We start from the raw sequence: 13,653 nt of genomic DNA, 5'->3' as shown, positions 1-13,653 counted from the left end.
TGTCGCATTGAATTTAACTTGAAAATATGTCAAAATATTCCTAAAGTCATCCCAAAATAAAAAATTCTATGGAATTACCGGTTAGATGTTATTGTCCTTCTGTGTCGAACGGTGAAATGGACAAGTATTGAAAAGTTACACTGATATATAATCAACATGAAAAAATAGACATTTACCCAAATAGTTCAGCAAGAAATTTCTTTCCACCCTACTATATTGCAGTTCATGAATCAAACATCATGTTTGGACATAGTTCCCCAAAAAATTGTCTGATCACATGGTTCCCCAGAAACCTCCAAGCGAGATTTTAGCTTAAGAAGTTTGGGGTAACAACTAATTCCAGCTTTTTACCCACAAGAAAGGTGTCTAAGTGTAGATTTTGTTCAAAACTAATACTGACCCTCAGCAAGCAAGATGTCCAAATCTCAAAAGCATTTCTGCACACTTATATGCAAACCCATTTGCAGACAGCAGCTATAAGAAAGTCAAACGGTGATGGCTGATTCAAAAAGATGCCGCACTTGCAGTTTTGCTGATATGATTTCAATGTTTGAACATACAAAGGTAACTATGTTATTAACAATCACTTAAAAGAGTTTCAACATAAAATGATAAACTCTACTCATCCAATCATAACATAAGTCAAATTTGAACGGAAGTCAAACTGATTAACCACGTTTCTACCCATTTCTATGCCCGATCGACGGGTTTTGTTTGACACAGTCTCCTCTCCGACATACGGACGTACGTCAAGACGAGTGGTATCAATAGGGGTCACGGAAGTCACGTATACGTACTTTAAGCGCATTTATACCCGTGTCCTGACAAATCACAGCCATCGATAGTCTGCAGGCGAAGTGGCCGTCGGATGGATGTTTCTCCACTGCGACTCGGTGTTCCATTTTAGATAGATCACATCGGACGGTGCTCCTGTCTCAAAGGTAGCTGGAGATCCCACATGAAGATCCGTGCCGCTCCACGTGAAGGAACCGCTTGGCCGTGCGAATCCCAACAGACACGCGTCGTACAAGAAGCAATCTTCGGCTCAAGATTCGCGCTTCGGCGAACGCAACATTATGATTCGCACTACGATGCCATCGGACGGCGACTGATCACCCTGCCGCACGGGAGTCTCGTGTTCCGCCGTGTCCGACGCACCGCATCGTTCAATGGATCGGGTCACGGACGGTGACCTTAAAGACACGGCGCAACCAATTCCTTCGAGGCATCCATTTTCCTTTGACGGGTTGAGCACAAACCCTAAGGCGTTCTCATCGCGCTTTCCTCTGTCGACTGAAGGCCACGGATCTCAGTTGTTTCTCCAATGTTTGATGCTCCCTATCTTTGCATGCATATGACCAAAGAATTTTCAATTTTGCAGAAAATTTGGGGTGAATGGAAATCTTTATTATTTATTTATTTATTTTGTATATACTCAGGTCTGGATCTCTCCCGAAAAGTATCAAGTAGATAAAGTTTGAGTTCGCTTGTTTCGGTTTCAATTTGGAAACTCTTGTGGGTACTCGATCAAAATTTCGTTGATGGTGCTGAAGCTATTGATTTTTTCTACACATATTTGCCATGGAGCTGTAAAATTTACTGAGAAACGGGAACTAGGGATCGGAGGATAATATTTTGGTCTGAGAAAGAGAGGAAGATCGGCTTTTGCACGGATGAGCGAAGCGAACGTACCATCAGATCCACTGGTAGATGAACAACTTTCCAGGAATCATAACCTTATCCTGCCCCTCCTTAACGAGGGTTCTGAATTGGTAGTTTGCTCCGACAGAGATGGTGGGCAGGCTGCGGCTGAAGCCCCAGAAGCTGCAGAACTGGAAGCAGATTCTGCGGCCATCGACACCCATCACAAGAATTCTGACCCTGTCACCGAGGAGAAACCCAACTCAGTGGGAGAAGCAGTGGGGAAGGGATCTGATGACTCCGAAGCGATAAGTTCTTGTAATATCGATGCTGATGTCGGTATTGTTTATGAGGGAACAACCATCGTAGAGGAATCCCATGGTCTGGAAGTGGCACCATTAAACACTGGTGATTTTAGCATTATTGTTGGTGTTGTTGATGATGAAACCGATATTAGAAAAGAATCTGATGACTTGGAAGTGACACCAATAGGCACCGGTGTTGTTGATGCTATTGTTGGTTTTGCTGCTGGTGGAACCACTGCTAGAAAGGAACCCAGTGGTCCAGTAATTCCATCAAGATGCTGTGATGATTCACATGTTACAGATAGTGTTGAGGCGATGACTAATGGTGCTGGGAAGCATGACCCAAACATGCTGTCTACCAGCTGTGAGGCAGCTAAGGCCACTAATTATGTTGCAGATAGGGAGACTGAATTTGAAGAAGCTACTGATGGCAGTACCATGGTTCCTTTGCCTCAAAAGGCCTTAGAAAAGAAGGTTGGCACACTTGTCACTGCAGCCATGAAGAAGTATGCGGTGCCAAGATCATCCAGTTATCATGGAGTTACAAAGTGAGTTTTGAGGGAGAGCTAATCCAATGGAGGTTTCATATTGATGAAGGTATTGGAACTGATTCATGGAACATGATGATTGCCTGTTCGTCGTTGCATTGCAGGTTGAAGTGGAGTGGAAAATTTGAAGCACATCTCTGGGACAACACAAGCAGAGTTGAAGGGCGGAAACGGAAAGGCAAACATGGTATGAGTTAAAGTTGATGTACCTTATTGATATTGTTGTATTACATTTATCGATGTTGTGAAAGCAAATATGCTAAGAGTGAATCATCACATCTATGATACCCGTGAGATGAAAAGCTTGTTGTGCATGTTTATCATTTAGCATGTATCTCTTTTTTCAAGTTAAAAGAATTCATTTATTACAAATTCAGTGGCTTGTTTATGAAATACTGCAGCAGATTATTTTAACAACAAGCCCTCATTCCCAACGTTTAGTCTATTAAAATGGTTTTGAGGTGACATATGTGCAGTGCTCCAGTAGATGCAATATGAGATTGGTTGAGGGAGCACAATGTTGGTGTCGGTAATGATTAAGCAAAGTTAGTTGACATTGATACCAATTTTGGTAGAGAACATGTGTTAAGAAAGTCTATATTGATTGTACCTGACTTACAAGAAGAGCTGGGTTATTGAGAATGCTATAGGAGAATTAATTGTAACCGTCACTTACTGAAATTGTCTAAAATTTGATTGACCAATCACAGCTACTGGAATCCTTGGTAATAGCCAGAAATTGACCACGATCTGTCAATGCCAACTAAGTTCTATTGATTTCTGACTGATTTCTCAAAAAAAAAAAGGTTTCTAGATTTTACATAGTTCATCCCATTTAAATTGGAGGATCCTGCAATCCATATTTAAGGTGAAAGGTTTGTAGGAATATATCTGGAGAAGTACTTCGGATTAAAGATGATAAACCAGGTAAACATTATGGCGTAACTATAGTTTTGTGATGGGCATGTAGATGGCACAACATGAGGACTTGCTTAAAACCTATAAAGCACTTCAAAAATACAAGGCTGTGAATGACTGTAGTGACCAAGAAGAACAATAGACATCACTAGACTTTATAGGCATTGTGAACCATGAACCTTACGAGATATTTTTGTAATTTATTGTCAAAATATCATAAACTTGTTACAATTAATATAATTAAAGATATATGAAACTATATATGCTCTAAAAAGACTTTTTTTTGTATAATTATTATTTTTTTAATCTAATTTTAACTTTATCTGATTTAGATGTGATTTTCCTGATTCTTCTTAGCCGCTTCAAACTGGTTCTAGGTCCCATGGTAAATCTGATGGGACCAAGATCCTTGCAAACTCTCAAACTGCTACAAATTTTTGATAATTCATCTCTAATTAGTTGCTCCAACGCTTGGGTTGGATCTTCACTAGATTATGTGGCCGATGGTTACTAAGGGTAATATGAAGACTCTGGCTTTTGCCAAAGTTGACATTGGAAGCTATAGTTCTTCTTTAGATAACAATCTGATTGTACAACAATTAATGCAGGAGTTCATCCAGTTTTGGGGTTAATTTTTGAGCCTATATTGAGTCAATTATTGTTTTGCATTTATCTTGATTATATTTTCTCCATAAATTCTATGTTGATGGTTGTTTGAATTCTTTCTTTTGTTCTTCTAGTTTTCTTGTATTCTTAAAGTCTTTTATTTTCTTTGTTTTGGCCCAATAATCTGTGTTAGCCTAATCCTCTTAGACTGTGTTTCTTCATTTGTTGCTTTTTTTTATATTAAAACTCTGAACTCACAAGGATCTAAAGATTCCAAATTTAGATATGAAATAGAGTTCCAGCAAAATCATTTTTTTTAAACTAGTATCTAGTGGACCTTTTGCTTACTGAAAACCCATTCCTTTTTCTTTTTCCCACACCATCTATAGCTTAAGATAAGGGGTCCACTGTTTTGAGATTATTGAAGAGGTTGCACTTCTTGTCTGCATCAACAAAAATCTAAATGCAGCTCACGAGACTTTCACCAACTAATTCTCTGTTCATTTTGATCATTATATTTTTTTATTTTTTTTGTTTTTGGGTATCAAGACATTTGCTGGTGTAGAAGATGGAGGCCTTCTAATCAGTTTGGAGTCTTGTGCCTTGTCCTCTGAATATTGTTGGCACTGTATTACAGTAGCCACAGGAGTAACATGGATTCATGGTTGGTTTTTGTTATTTAGGGAGCAGTAGCTCTCTGCTGTCTCATTCTGTAATTCTCTATTTTTACAATTTATCATTGTTGAGACCAATTTTTGAAGTATTACTGATTCTTTTTTCTGATTCTCTTTGGTGGCTTTGCATTTTTGGCACATACCTGTGCTTATGGTCATTGCCATCGGTTGCTGCTGTGTTTGTGCATCAGTGTATTTAGGTCAGTACTGATATATATTTTTTAGTCTATAAAGCAAAAGTTGTTTCTATAATGATTCTGAGAATCTCATGCAGGCAGCTATGTTTCTGAGGAGATGGCAGCAAGAGCTCATGATCTTGCTGCTCTAAAATACTGGGGTCCAGGACCTACCACCAAACTTAACTTCCCCGTAAGATATCTTTTACCCACCATTTGTAAGATAACTTTTTGAGGTTTTAAGATATTTGAAACTCATAATCTCATTAATACCTTAATTATTGAACTTATAGGTTTCTGATTATGAAAAAGAACTCGAGACCATGAAGACCATGTCTCAAGAGGAATTTGTTGCCTATGTGAGAAGGTGTGACTGAAGAAGTAGTATGATTTCTGGATCACCAAATCATAGTTTTGTTTTTTTTTTTAATCCTCGAATTTCCTTGACAGAAAAAGTAGCTGTTTCTCCAGAGGAGCTTCGATTTACAGAGGAGTGACAAGGTTGGTTTTTCATTCATGCACCTTCTGAATAATAGAATGTTTCTTCATATAGCACACTGAGGATGGCATCCGCTACTGACCAATGTTTCTGTTGCAATTTGGTGGCATTTCGGACCAGAAGACGGAAAGATGGCAAGTGGCAAGCTCGAATTGGTCGGGTTGGTGACCTTAAGGATGCCAAGGACATCTACCTGGGAACATTCGGTGCGCAATCTTCAAATTTGTCTCTTTAACATTTCAATTTATATGAACCAAAACTGATGACGGTGCTATTGATACCAATGTTTACTCTTGTATAAGCCAGATACCGAAGAAGAGGCTGCTGAGGCTTATGACATTGCAGCCATTGAACTCCGAGGGGTGCATGCGGTGACAAATTTTGACTTGAGCAACTACGATGAAGGAGGTATAAAACGATCGGAGGATCCCTGCACACTTGAGATGTAAAGTCAAATAATGGTTGGTTTCAATGAGTGTATACCTTTTGGACTCGGTCTCCCTCTGACCTTCCGAAGCAATAGTTTTTTAAGACTTTTGAGCAGAGTGTGTTGTTTGTAATGTCTGTTCTGGTGGATGTAGCTTTCTCTGGCTCATTTAAGTTGGACTCTGCCGGGGTCAAATGAAATGCCTGGTTAGCTTTGCTTGTCAGAGCTTACTAACTAGTTCAGCCCCTATTCCATTCAGATTCAGTTTGACATGGGTCTGCTCTGAAATGATCTGGGTTGCAACTTGTTTGTTGTCAATGCCAGTCAACGGTCTTGTGCTGCCTTTTCCTTTTAGCAACTGCTGCTTCTGAAACATGTTTAAAGGTATAATACAGCTATAAACAGTAGCACTAGAAAAATGATTCTGGTAAGTCATTCTCAGAGGACTGATGTGACGAGGGATTGATGCAGAGCATTGAACTGGATGCTCTCGGCCATGGCTATTGGATTCTGCTAATAAGTGGTGAGGAGAATAGGAGGAATGCAGTCTTCACTCTTTATCGGCATCTTTATCCTGATTGTTCCTTGGACATGACTTTTTCCAGATGAAAAATATAATTTCTTGCGGAGAGGCTTGCAGGTGTTCCATTGAGCCTCCAACCACACCTGAGCTAAAAGCTGCATAGCTCAATTATTTCGCAAACGTGAAAGATGTTTAATCTGTGTGGAGCATTAAATACATCTGTGGGGTGACTTTTAACTAACCAACTAACTAACTAACTAACTAACTATATATATATACATAATAGAAATAAAGAGAAAAAACTAATTAATTTTCTGAGGCGTAAATGGATATGTCCGACCATCGACCAGATTTGATCAATACAACCTGATGCAATTGCAATCGGGACTAAAAAGATTGGATGTAAGAAGATAAAATGATAAAAATGGAAAGCAGAAAATAAAGGATTCTTCCACGAGAATATGGAATTGTGGGTTTCTTTCTTATGATCCAACGCACTGTAGCATCTTTCACCGAGAATATGGAAAGAAAATATGTATTCTGAAAAATAATTTGGATAGGACAACTCTCAAGTCCTATCTGTCCTTTATGAGTAAAGGCTGCAATCGAGTTGAAATATATTCCGAACGAAGAATGGCATTCAACTGCAACACTCGATTTTGGCACCTTACGAAAACAATTAAACATAATTTGATTTTTATTATAAAAATCATATGTAGATTTCTCAAAACAGAAAACTCTTAATAGGGAGAAGGAAATTTCCAATTTAAAATAGCAGAATCAATCCTGATACAATGAGAGATGAGGAATGCATATGCTGATTTAGAGAAGTCGATTGTTCTTTAGAATCAGACTTCCATATCCATTTATAGTCATCAGCCTTAATAGTTAAATCAACATCAGTAATAAAAACAACAACCATATCACCCCCCCCCAAAAAACACTTCAAATTAATGTCATAATGCTTCACAGAAACCTTCAAATTAATTAGTGCAGGATTAATAAAAGTTGATTTAAAGGTAACATAAATTTCAAAAAGCCAAATTGTCAAACATCAAACTAACATATTCTCCATTACCAATAAAGTGTGAAAAACTAGATTTGAGTGTTGGAATAAAACACAAAAGATCAGACATAATCTCTCAACATCCTCTATAGAATTCAACAATATAGTCATCTGAGCTTAGGACTCTTTTTTATCATACCTAACGGAATGAATGGCATCCGAGGCCTCCTACCTTTGAAAAAGGGTGACAAGGGAAGCTCCCTCCTCATTAGAGATTCCAGGCATTAGGGGCCACCTACATGCAACGCCTCCAATAAAAGGATGGTTCCAAAGTAAGTGATAAAAATTGACAAAAGCATTAATAATATCAGGCAGGTGAAAGATAACCTCCTCATTAACTTTAACACAATGGATCCCTGTTGGCTCTCCTTCTAATGGTAATGAGATTATGATAGTATTTAGTGTTATAATCATCATTCGAAATCCATTTAGTTTTGAAGAAGGTCTAATATTTCAAGTTAAACTATCTAAGGGTGCATGGAATAAATTGTACAGAATGGATAAATGAGTCCCCTCCTAGTTGAAAGACCAATCGAGAAGTCCTTCACCTCCAGGTCCCTAATCTTTCCTTCTACCTTGGCCGCCTTATCCTTAAGACGACCCAAAACAAGTCCAATTCCATTTAGACAAAATGCCCCTAAAGACTTCATAGATGCAAATACAGAGCGGCCCTCGGCTCTCGTTGCCACTCTCCTCATCTACAATAGTCACTCGTGGCCCCCAGCGATGTTGTCGTTTGACATCGTTCGTCATCACCAACTAGAATGCTAAGATTATCTTTTTACCTTTTGTTTTTGTATTTTCGTTGATAAAACTGATAACATTAAGATAAATGAATCTAGATGTTCTAACGTATGATAATGTAATTAGCACATTAATATCACGAACTAATTTCAACTTCAGTCTTGGTTTGTAGTTCTTTAAGACAAACCAAGTGGCATCCTGCAAGGTCGCTGATGCCACTATCAGAACAACAACAAACATTTGGATCAGGCGATGCCTTCCTTCTAATAAATCTGGTAATAAAACCGACTTACAATTAGTGTCTTGCATCAAACAAAAGTCAGCAAAAACAAATCTGGAGATCAAGATAGTGAACTTGTAAAAGATTCAGTTTCAGAACTTTTGATACAGAGAACGTCAAACTTGAAGCACGTTTGTGAGAGAAGGAAAGATAAAAATATAAAGAGCAAAAATTGTAATTAAAGTGTCCATTCAAGTGTTGTGCACCAATTAAACAAGATGATTCTAGATTTGCCTCTGAAAACAAAAATAAAAATTCATACCTTCAGACTGACATGGAAATCATAAGCTTCCCACAGAGAATGCCTCGAACTGTGCGTAGCTACAAGGGTCAGATGACCAACAAATAACATAGAAAAGGATATGCTCTCAGTACTGACCATTGTGTTGGTTACTTCAATGACTAATTGTGTAGCAGATAGAATGAACCAAAGATTAGATGTCTCCAGTATCAGAAGTAAACTAGAGCTGTGTGTTCCGTGGGTGCCCTTTGGCATCATAATAAACCAAAGTATGTGATCCCTACACAAAACCACCAATTCTGAACAGCGTTACCTGTGCAAGAGGCTATGCAATTATGGTGTGGCATTGAGCATAAGAATTGCAATGACAGTATAAGTAGTGATCTCTGGAAAATTCATGCTGCTACTGTACGTTGTTGCAACATAAGAAAAAACAATACAGACTATGTTGCTTTTTAGATTGGTTACACCAAACAACATTCTCTACCAAAAGATATGAGGGAATAATGGACAAAAAACTCAAAAAAACAAACGGACGAAGATAACCATTGAGAAGAGCATTAATTTTTCTTCCAAGAATTTCATCCATTGATATATATAATACAGATTAATCAGTTCTGCAAATTGTAGTAAAAGAAGATAACTATTGAGAAGAAGCATCAAACTTTTTTCTCAAGAATGACATCATATATAAATATATATCAAAACCAATCCAGATGCATAGGAGCTACAGATTGCAATGGCTAAAGCATCTTCAAAGTGTAACCTAAATAAAAGGAAAAAACTATCGGGCCAAGGACATACATAATAGAGGAGGATATCTTTCCATTATAAAGTAAAAAAATAAAGACAGGGCACTTTGCCTGGTATCACAGGTACTAACTCACAATCAGGTTTTTGAAATCCTCAAGTAGGCAAGGCTTCATGGTCTTATGAATTAGAGGCCAAAGTTGCAGAGCTGGAGGAAGTCCATTTCGGTGTCAACGTACTTCGTCCAGAGATGCTTGTATTGGTTCAGGGCCACATCGAGCCATGGTTTCATGTTCCCATCAAAGTGTATTACAGCTGCATTCTGAATCTCATCAACACTTACACTTGGATTATAACCAAGGCCCATAACATGCCAATTCTTATCCAGTGGCTTTGTGGTAGTGTAGAAGGTGACTAGTCCTGCTGAAAGCACAGATGATGGGTTCCAGAGAGTTCCATCCTCATTCTATCATAAGGAGACAGCATCAATCCAGATGTCAAGTAACTCAATATTTGCTTAAAGAAGAATTTGAAGATATTGGCTAAATGTAATAAATAAATTGGGGAGTAAAAGAAATAGAAGCATGATAGTTAGCTAAAAAGTAAAAAGAGTGGCCATGTTTAAATATTTAGTTCATCAACACTGAGCTCAAATTTCAGTTCTATTTGAAGTCCTTAGATGAACTTCAAACAGTTTTTACTTCTTTGATTCCAGACTATGGAAAACCAAAGTAATTCAAAGTATTACATGCTTGAACCTACCAGTGGTCAATCGACTGTGGGCTTTAGTGATGTCCAATCAACTGCAGGAAACACTACTAGACCATTGATCATCAACCACGAACAAACTACCACTATTTCTTGAATGACTCATGGGACTGTACAACAATTGTTGACCTTGGCATGTTGCTCTTTATGACCTGCATGACTAGGGTTTGTATTGGGAAAGTAGCCTCCTTGAAGGGATAAGACTGTATTGCCAGACCCCTCATTGGAGAACTTATGCACCATCCCCCTTTTCTTTTTCTTTTTAAAAATTTGCCAACATCACATGTAAACATCTCTTAACAAATGAATTTGAAAAGTAGGAATCTCCTTAAAAGAAAATAAAGAAAGAAGACAAGATAATAACTCTAAACTAAACTAATACTAATACATGAAAACCAAATCATAATTCAAACATGACATTAAAGGTCTATTGCTACTACTACAACAACAAACGATAATGTCCCAACTACTGGGATCAACTATAAGGATCTTTGGCCACCCATGAATAAAAATATTTTTTTCTTTCCTGATGACTTCAAAAACATCTCACTATTCTCATGTCAAATAAATAAATTTTTATATATTTTGATTATTGATTATTCAATCTTAGATTCATAAAGTATAATTGATATAACAATTTTTTTATAAACATTTTTAATCTAAAAATACCTAGTGATCACACAAACTCCTAATCACCTTCTTTACTCTAACTACTTAGATTTTACTTGATGAGCTATATCTTCATCCATTTCTATCTTTGTGAATAATAAATCCAAGGTGCCTAAAACTTTTAATTATTGGAGTTTATTATATATCTTAGGTATACTCACTAGACAAATAGTCCTATACAAACAGTAAACTCACAAGATACACTCTCTATGGTTCAAATACAAGTGAATACATTATCATACATATTTTTTTTTTATAAATCAATATAATCAGTGGATACAACATTTCTTTTCTAAGAGCTACCATAATTACAACATGCAGATAAATTGTTTAGTTGTAACTATATCAAAGATGTATGCTTAAATTACCCAATGAAGATTATCCAAAACCATAATTAAAATTTTCTACTACATTAGGTCTGGGAACAATACTAAGGTCCTAAATAAAGAAGCGGGAGCAAAAGATAACGATGTGGACTGTACTGCTTATATAAAAAATGTCTGGATATTGCTAATATAACTTCAGCAGAAGAGAAACAGCGAATAAGAAGAAAATGACTAGAATAACTCTATGGTTACATCTCAGTCAAAAGTATTGTTGAGAGATTTGCAAGAAAAGACAATACTAAGAAGTGCTTTTAAGAAACATTAGACATAAGTGGTAGAAGAAGAAGAAGAAGTCTCACCATTCTCTGGTACTGATGGAATTGCTCGGTGCATCCCTCTCTCCTCCATGCACCGAGGTCAAAGACGTTCACCCCATAGGCCCAGGCACATGTTCTGGGGCTGAATCGATCCCGGATTTCATGATTCGAGAAGTTCAAATACCTGTTGTACCTCCTGAACCCACCGAAGCAAGTTTCGACAGCCCCGTTCACCTTCCCATCCATATCGAGCCTCCACAGTTGTGCCAGATCCTTCTGCACCACTACATCGTCCTCCAAGAGCACAATTCGCCTCAGCTTAGGGAATATTTCGGGCAGGTAGAACCTCAGATGGTTGAGCACCGACAGGTCACCCCGCCCACCCTCAACCAGCCGGACCACTGGCGAATAAGAAGCGTTCAAGAACCCAAAGTCCGCGACAGACCTCACCTCCACCTTGGCGCCGCCAGCCGGTGGGCGGCGGACGAACCAGACCTGCATGGCGGGCAGGTACATGGGGTCGGTGACGACATGGAACACGTGCTTCCAGGGCTCCTCCGCGTTCTTGATGGCGGAGTTGACAGCCACGGAGACGGCAATCACGTTGTCGGAGAAGATGGCGTAGTGGTAGAGATCGGGGTCGGCGAGATCGGACGGGGCCGCGGCGGTGGCGCGGCGGTAGGGCTCGGGGTGAGCGATCCTCTCCTCCATGAGACGCATGGCGAGGCAGTGGAGGCTCTTGGGAGTGGATCCGGCGGCGATGGATCCGGCGAGTGTACCGAGCTTCTTGGAACGGTGGAGCTGCTCGCGGGCCGCGAAGATGGTGTCGCTTAGCTTCTGGATCTTGATCTGGGTGTCGAAGGCCTCCTTGGACTCGCCGACGAGCTGGCGGGCGAGCTTGACGCGGTCCTTGGCCTCTTTCTCGAGGGGGCGGAAGGCGTCCTCGTCGTCGATGGGGGCGGCGAGGCGAGCGGAGAGATCGGAGAAGGCTGCGGCGAGGCCCTCAAAAACGTGGAGCTGGCGAGAGGAGTCGAGCTTGAGGCGGCGAGCGTAAGCCGCATACGCAGTGGCAACGGCGGAGTGATCAGCGGCCTGGCGGTAGATTAGGTCGAGGCGGGCGCGGAGGGGGTCAGAGGCGAGGAAGCTGCGGCGGGGGACGGCGGCGGCGTCGGTCGGGTGGGAAGGGTAGGAGGAGAGGAGGACGGAGACAGCGGCGAGGCAGAGGAGGGTGAATACGGCGGAGGCGAAGACCTTGTAGGAAAAGAAGGCGCGGAAGCCAGTGGCGGGACGGGCGGAGCGGACTCCGGCCATTACAGTTTTCGACAGTGGTTCGCCACTTCGCGAGTTAGGGGCCTCAGCACCAGATCTTATACTGCTGCCCACTTTGGCCCGTGGCCACCGACGAGGAGATGGATTGGGGATGGAAGGTGGAGATCGCAGCCCCCAACGGCGTGCCGTAAAGTGGCGAGACCATTGACGTATGTCGGCGGTGGCGTGGGCCTCAGCATGGATACATGAAGTAGTCTGTTCGGTTGTTCTCCATTGGAAAAGATTAGAAATATGATGGAAGCATAATGAGAATATTAGGTACACTTGCATAATTGAGAGATATCGAGGATTAAAATGCAAAATGCGAATAATTATTTGGGCAACGCGTTTTGACGACAGATGCGTTTGGCACTAATTAATTAGTTGGGTTTCAATAATATTAAACTTACATATGCTAGGTTTGATTAGGGAATTAATTAATATGATTATGCTATCATAATTCAGCTCGCTACTTTGATCCTAGCGTTTATATATATTGTAAATTATCTCTATCTTTTATCACTTACGTTAGATTTCTTCTCTTCTCAAAGAAAGAAGATAGCACACAAGAAGAGATCATTATCCCAAGTCTTAGAACAGCGAAGAAATCTTGAAGACACATATAGTGCAAACTGGTAAAAGGATTCTTGATTAGGAATCAAGAATGATGTTTAGCTGCTGACATTAGTCCAATACAAGGAAAAATGAGAGGTGACCTCCATATATTATGACATTTGAAGTCTCACATCAATGAACCATGTGATCCATCAAAATTTTGTCGGTTCTCAAAACAGACGTTAAATCATTTGCAAAAAAGCAAAATCAATAAGTTTCTATCATTACTAAACCTCCGTATCCGAGACCATA

At 39.8% G+C, this 13,653-nt stretch overlaps 2 protein-coding genes across 9 annotated transcripts; one reads left to right on the top strand and one right to left on the bottom strand.

Annotated features, from left to right (window-relative positions):
• Positions 1-1,169: 1,169 nt before the first annotated feature.
• Positions 1,170-6,064, top strand: LOC103969583 (AP2-like ethylene-responsive transcription factor PLT2). Of its 3 annotated transcripts, XM_009383161.3 has the most exons (9): positions 1,170-1,326; positions 1,440-2,494; positions 2,599-2,681; positions 4,884-4,892; positions 4,967-5,061; positions 5,162-5,235; positions 5,319-5,369; positions 5,491-5,573; positions 5,674-6,064. In XM_009383161.3, the coding sequence occupies exons 2-9, from the start codon at positions 1,674-1,676 to the stop codon at positions 5,814-5,816; spliced, it is 1,359 nt and encodes a 452-aa protein (XP_009381436.2). In that variant the 5' UTR covers positions 1,170-1,326; positions 1,440-1,673; the 3' UTR covers positions 5,817-6,064. The 3 variants fall into 3 exon arrangements, with proteins under 3 accessions (XP_009381436.2, XP_018675046.2, XP_018675045.2); XM_018819501.2 differs by lacking the exon at positions 4,884-4,892; XM_018819500.2 differs by lacking the exon at positions 4,884-4,892 and having other exon boundaries at positions 5,488-5,573.
• A 1,261-nt stretch (positions 6,065-7,325) lies between these two features.
• LOC103969581 (probable galacturonosyltransferase 9) lies at positions 7,326-13,004 on the bottom strand. Of its 6 annotated transcripts, XR_001975975.2 has the most exons (5): positions 11,521-13,004; positions 9,536-9,864; positions 8,787-8,961; positions 8,670-8,718; positions 7,326-7,618 (listed from the first exon to the last, which is right to left on the bottom strand). XR_001975975.2 is itself a non-coding variant. In XM_009383159.3 (2 exons), the coding sequence occupies exons 1-2, from the start codon at positions 12,787-12,789 to the stop codon at positions 9,586-9,588; spliced, it is 1,548 nt and encodes a 515-aa protein (XP_009381434.2). In that variant the 5' UTR covers positions 12,790-13,004; the 3' UTR covers positions 9,197-9,585. The 6 variants fall into 6 exon arrangements, 1 of the variants encoding a protein (XP_009381434.2); XR_010501959.1 differs by having other exon boundaries at positions 8,670-8,961; XR_010501960.1 differs by lacking the exons at positions 8,670-8,718; positions 8,787-8,961.
• Between the last annotated feature and the right edge of the window lie 649 nt (positions 13,005-13,653).

The sequence above is a fragment of the Musa acuminata genome, chromosome BXJ3-10 (genome assembly GCF_036884655.1).
Source record: "Musa acuminata AAA Group cultivar baxijiao chromosome BXJ3-10, Cavendish_Baxijiao_AAA, whole genome shotgun sequence".
In the NCBI taxonomy this organism is placed as follows: Eukaryota; Viridiplantae; Streptophyta; class Magnoliopsida; order Zingiberales; family Musaceae; genus Musa; species Musa acuminata.
This window is presented reverse-complemented; position numbering and strand designations above follow the sequence as displayed.

Coding starts and splice junctions, on each gene's coding strand:
- LOC103969583 (XM_009383161.3), top strand. CDS start 1,674: ATGAGCGAAGCGAACGTACCATCAGATCCACTGGTAGATGAACAACTT. Junction 5,236..5,318: donor TTTGTTGCCTATGTGAGAAG/GTGTGACTGAAG, acceptor TTTCCTTGACAG/AAAAAGTAGCTGTTTCTCCA. Junction 5,574..5,673: donor CATCTACCTGGGAACATTCG/GTGCGCAATCTT, acceptor TGTATAAGCCAG/ATACCGAAGAAGAGGCTGCT.
- LOC103969581 (XM_009383159.3), bottom strand. CDS start 12,789: ATGGCCGGAGTCCGCTCCGCCCGTCCCGCCACTGGCTTCCGCGCCTTC. Junction 9,865..11,520: donor TCCATCAGTACCAGAGAATG/GTGAGACTTCTT, acceptor TCCTTATGATAG/AATGAGGATGGAACTCTCTG.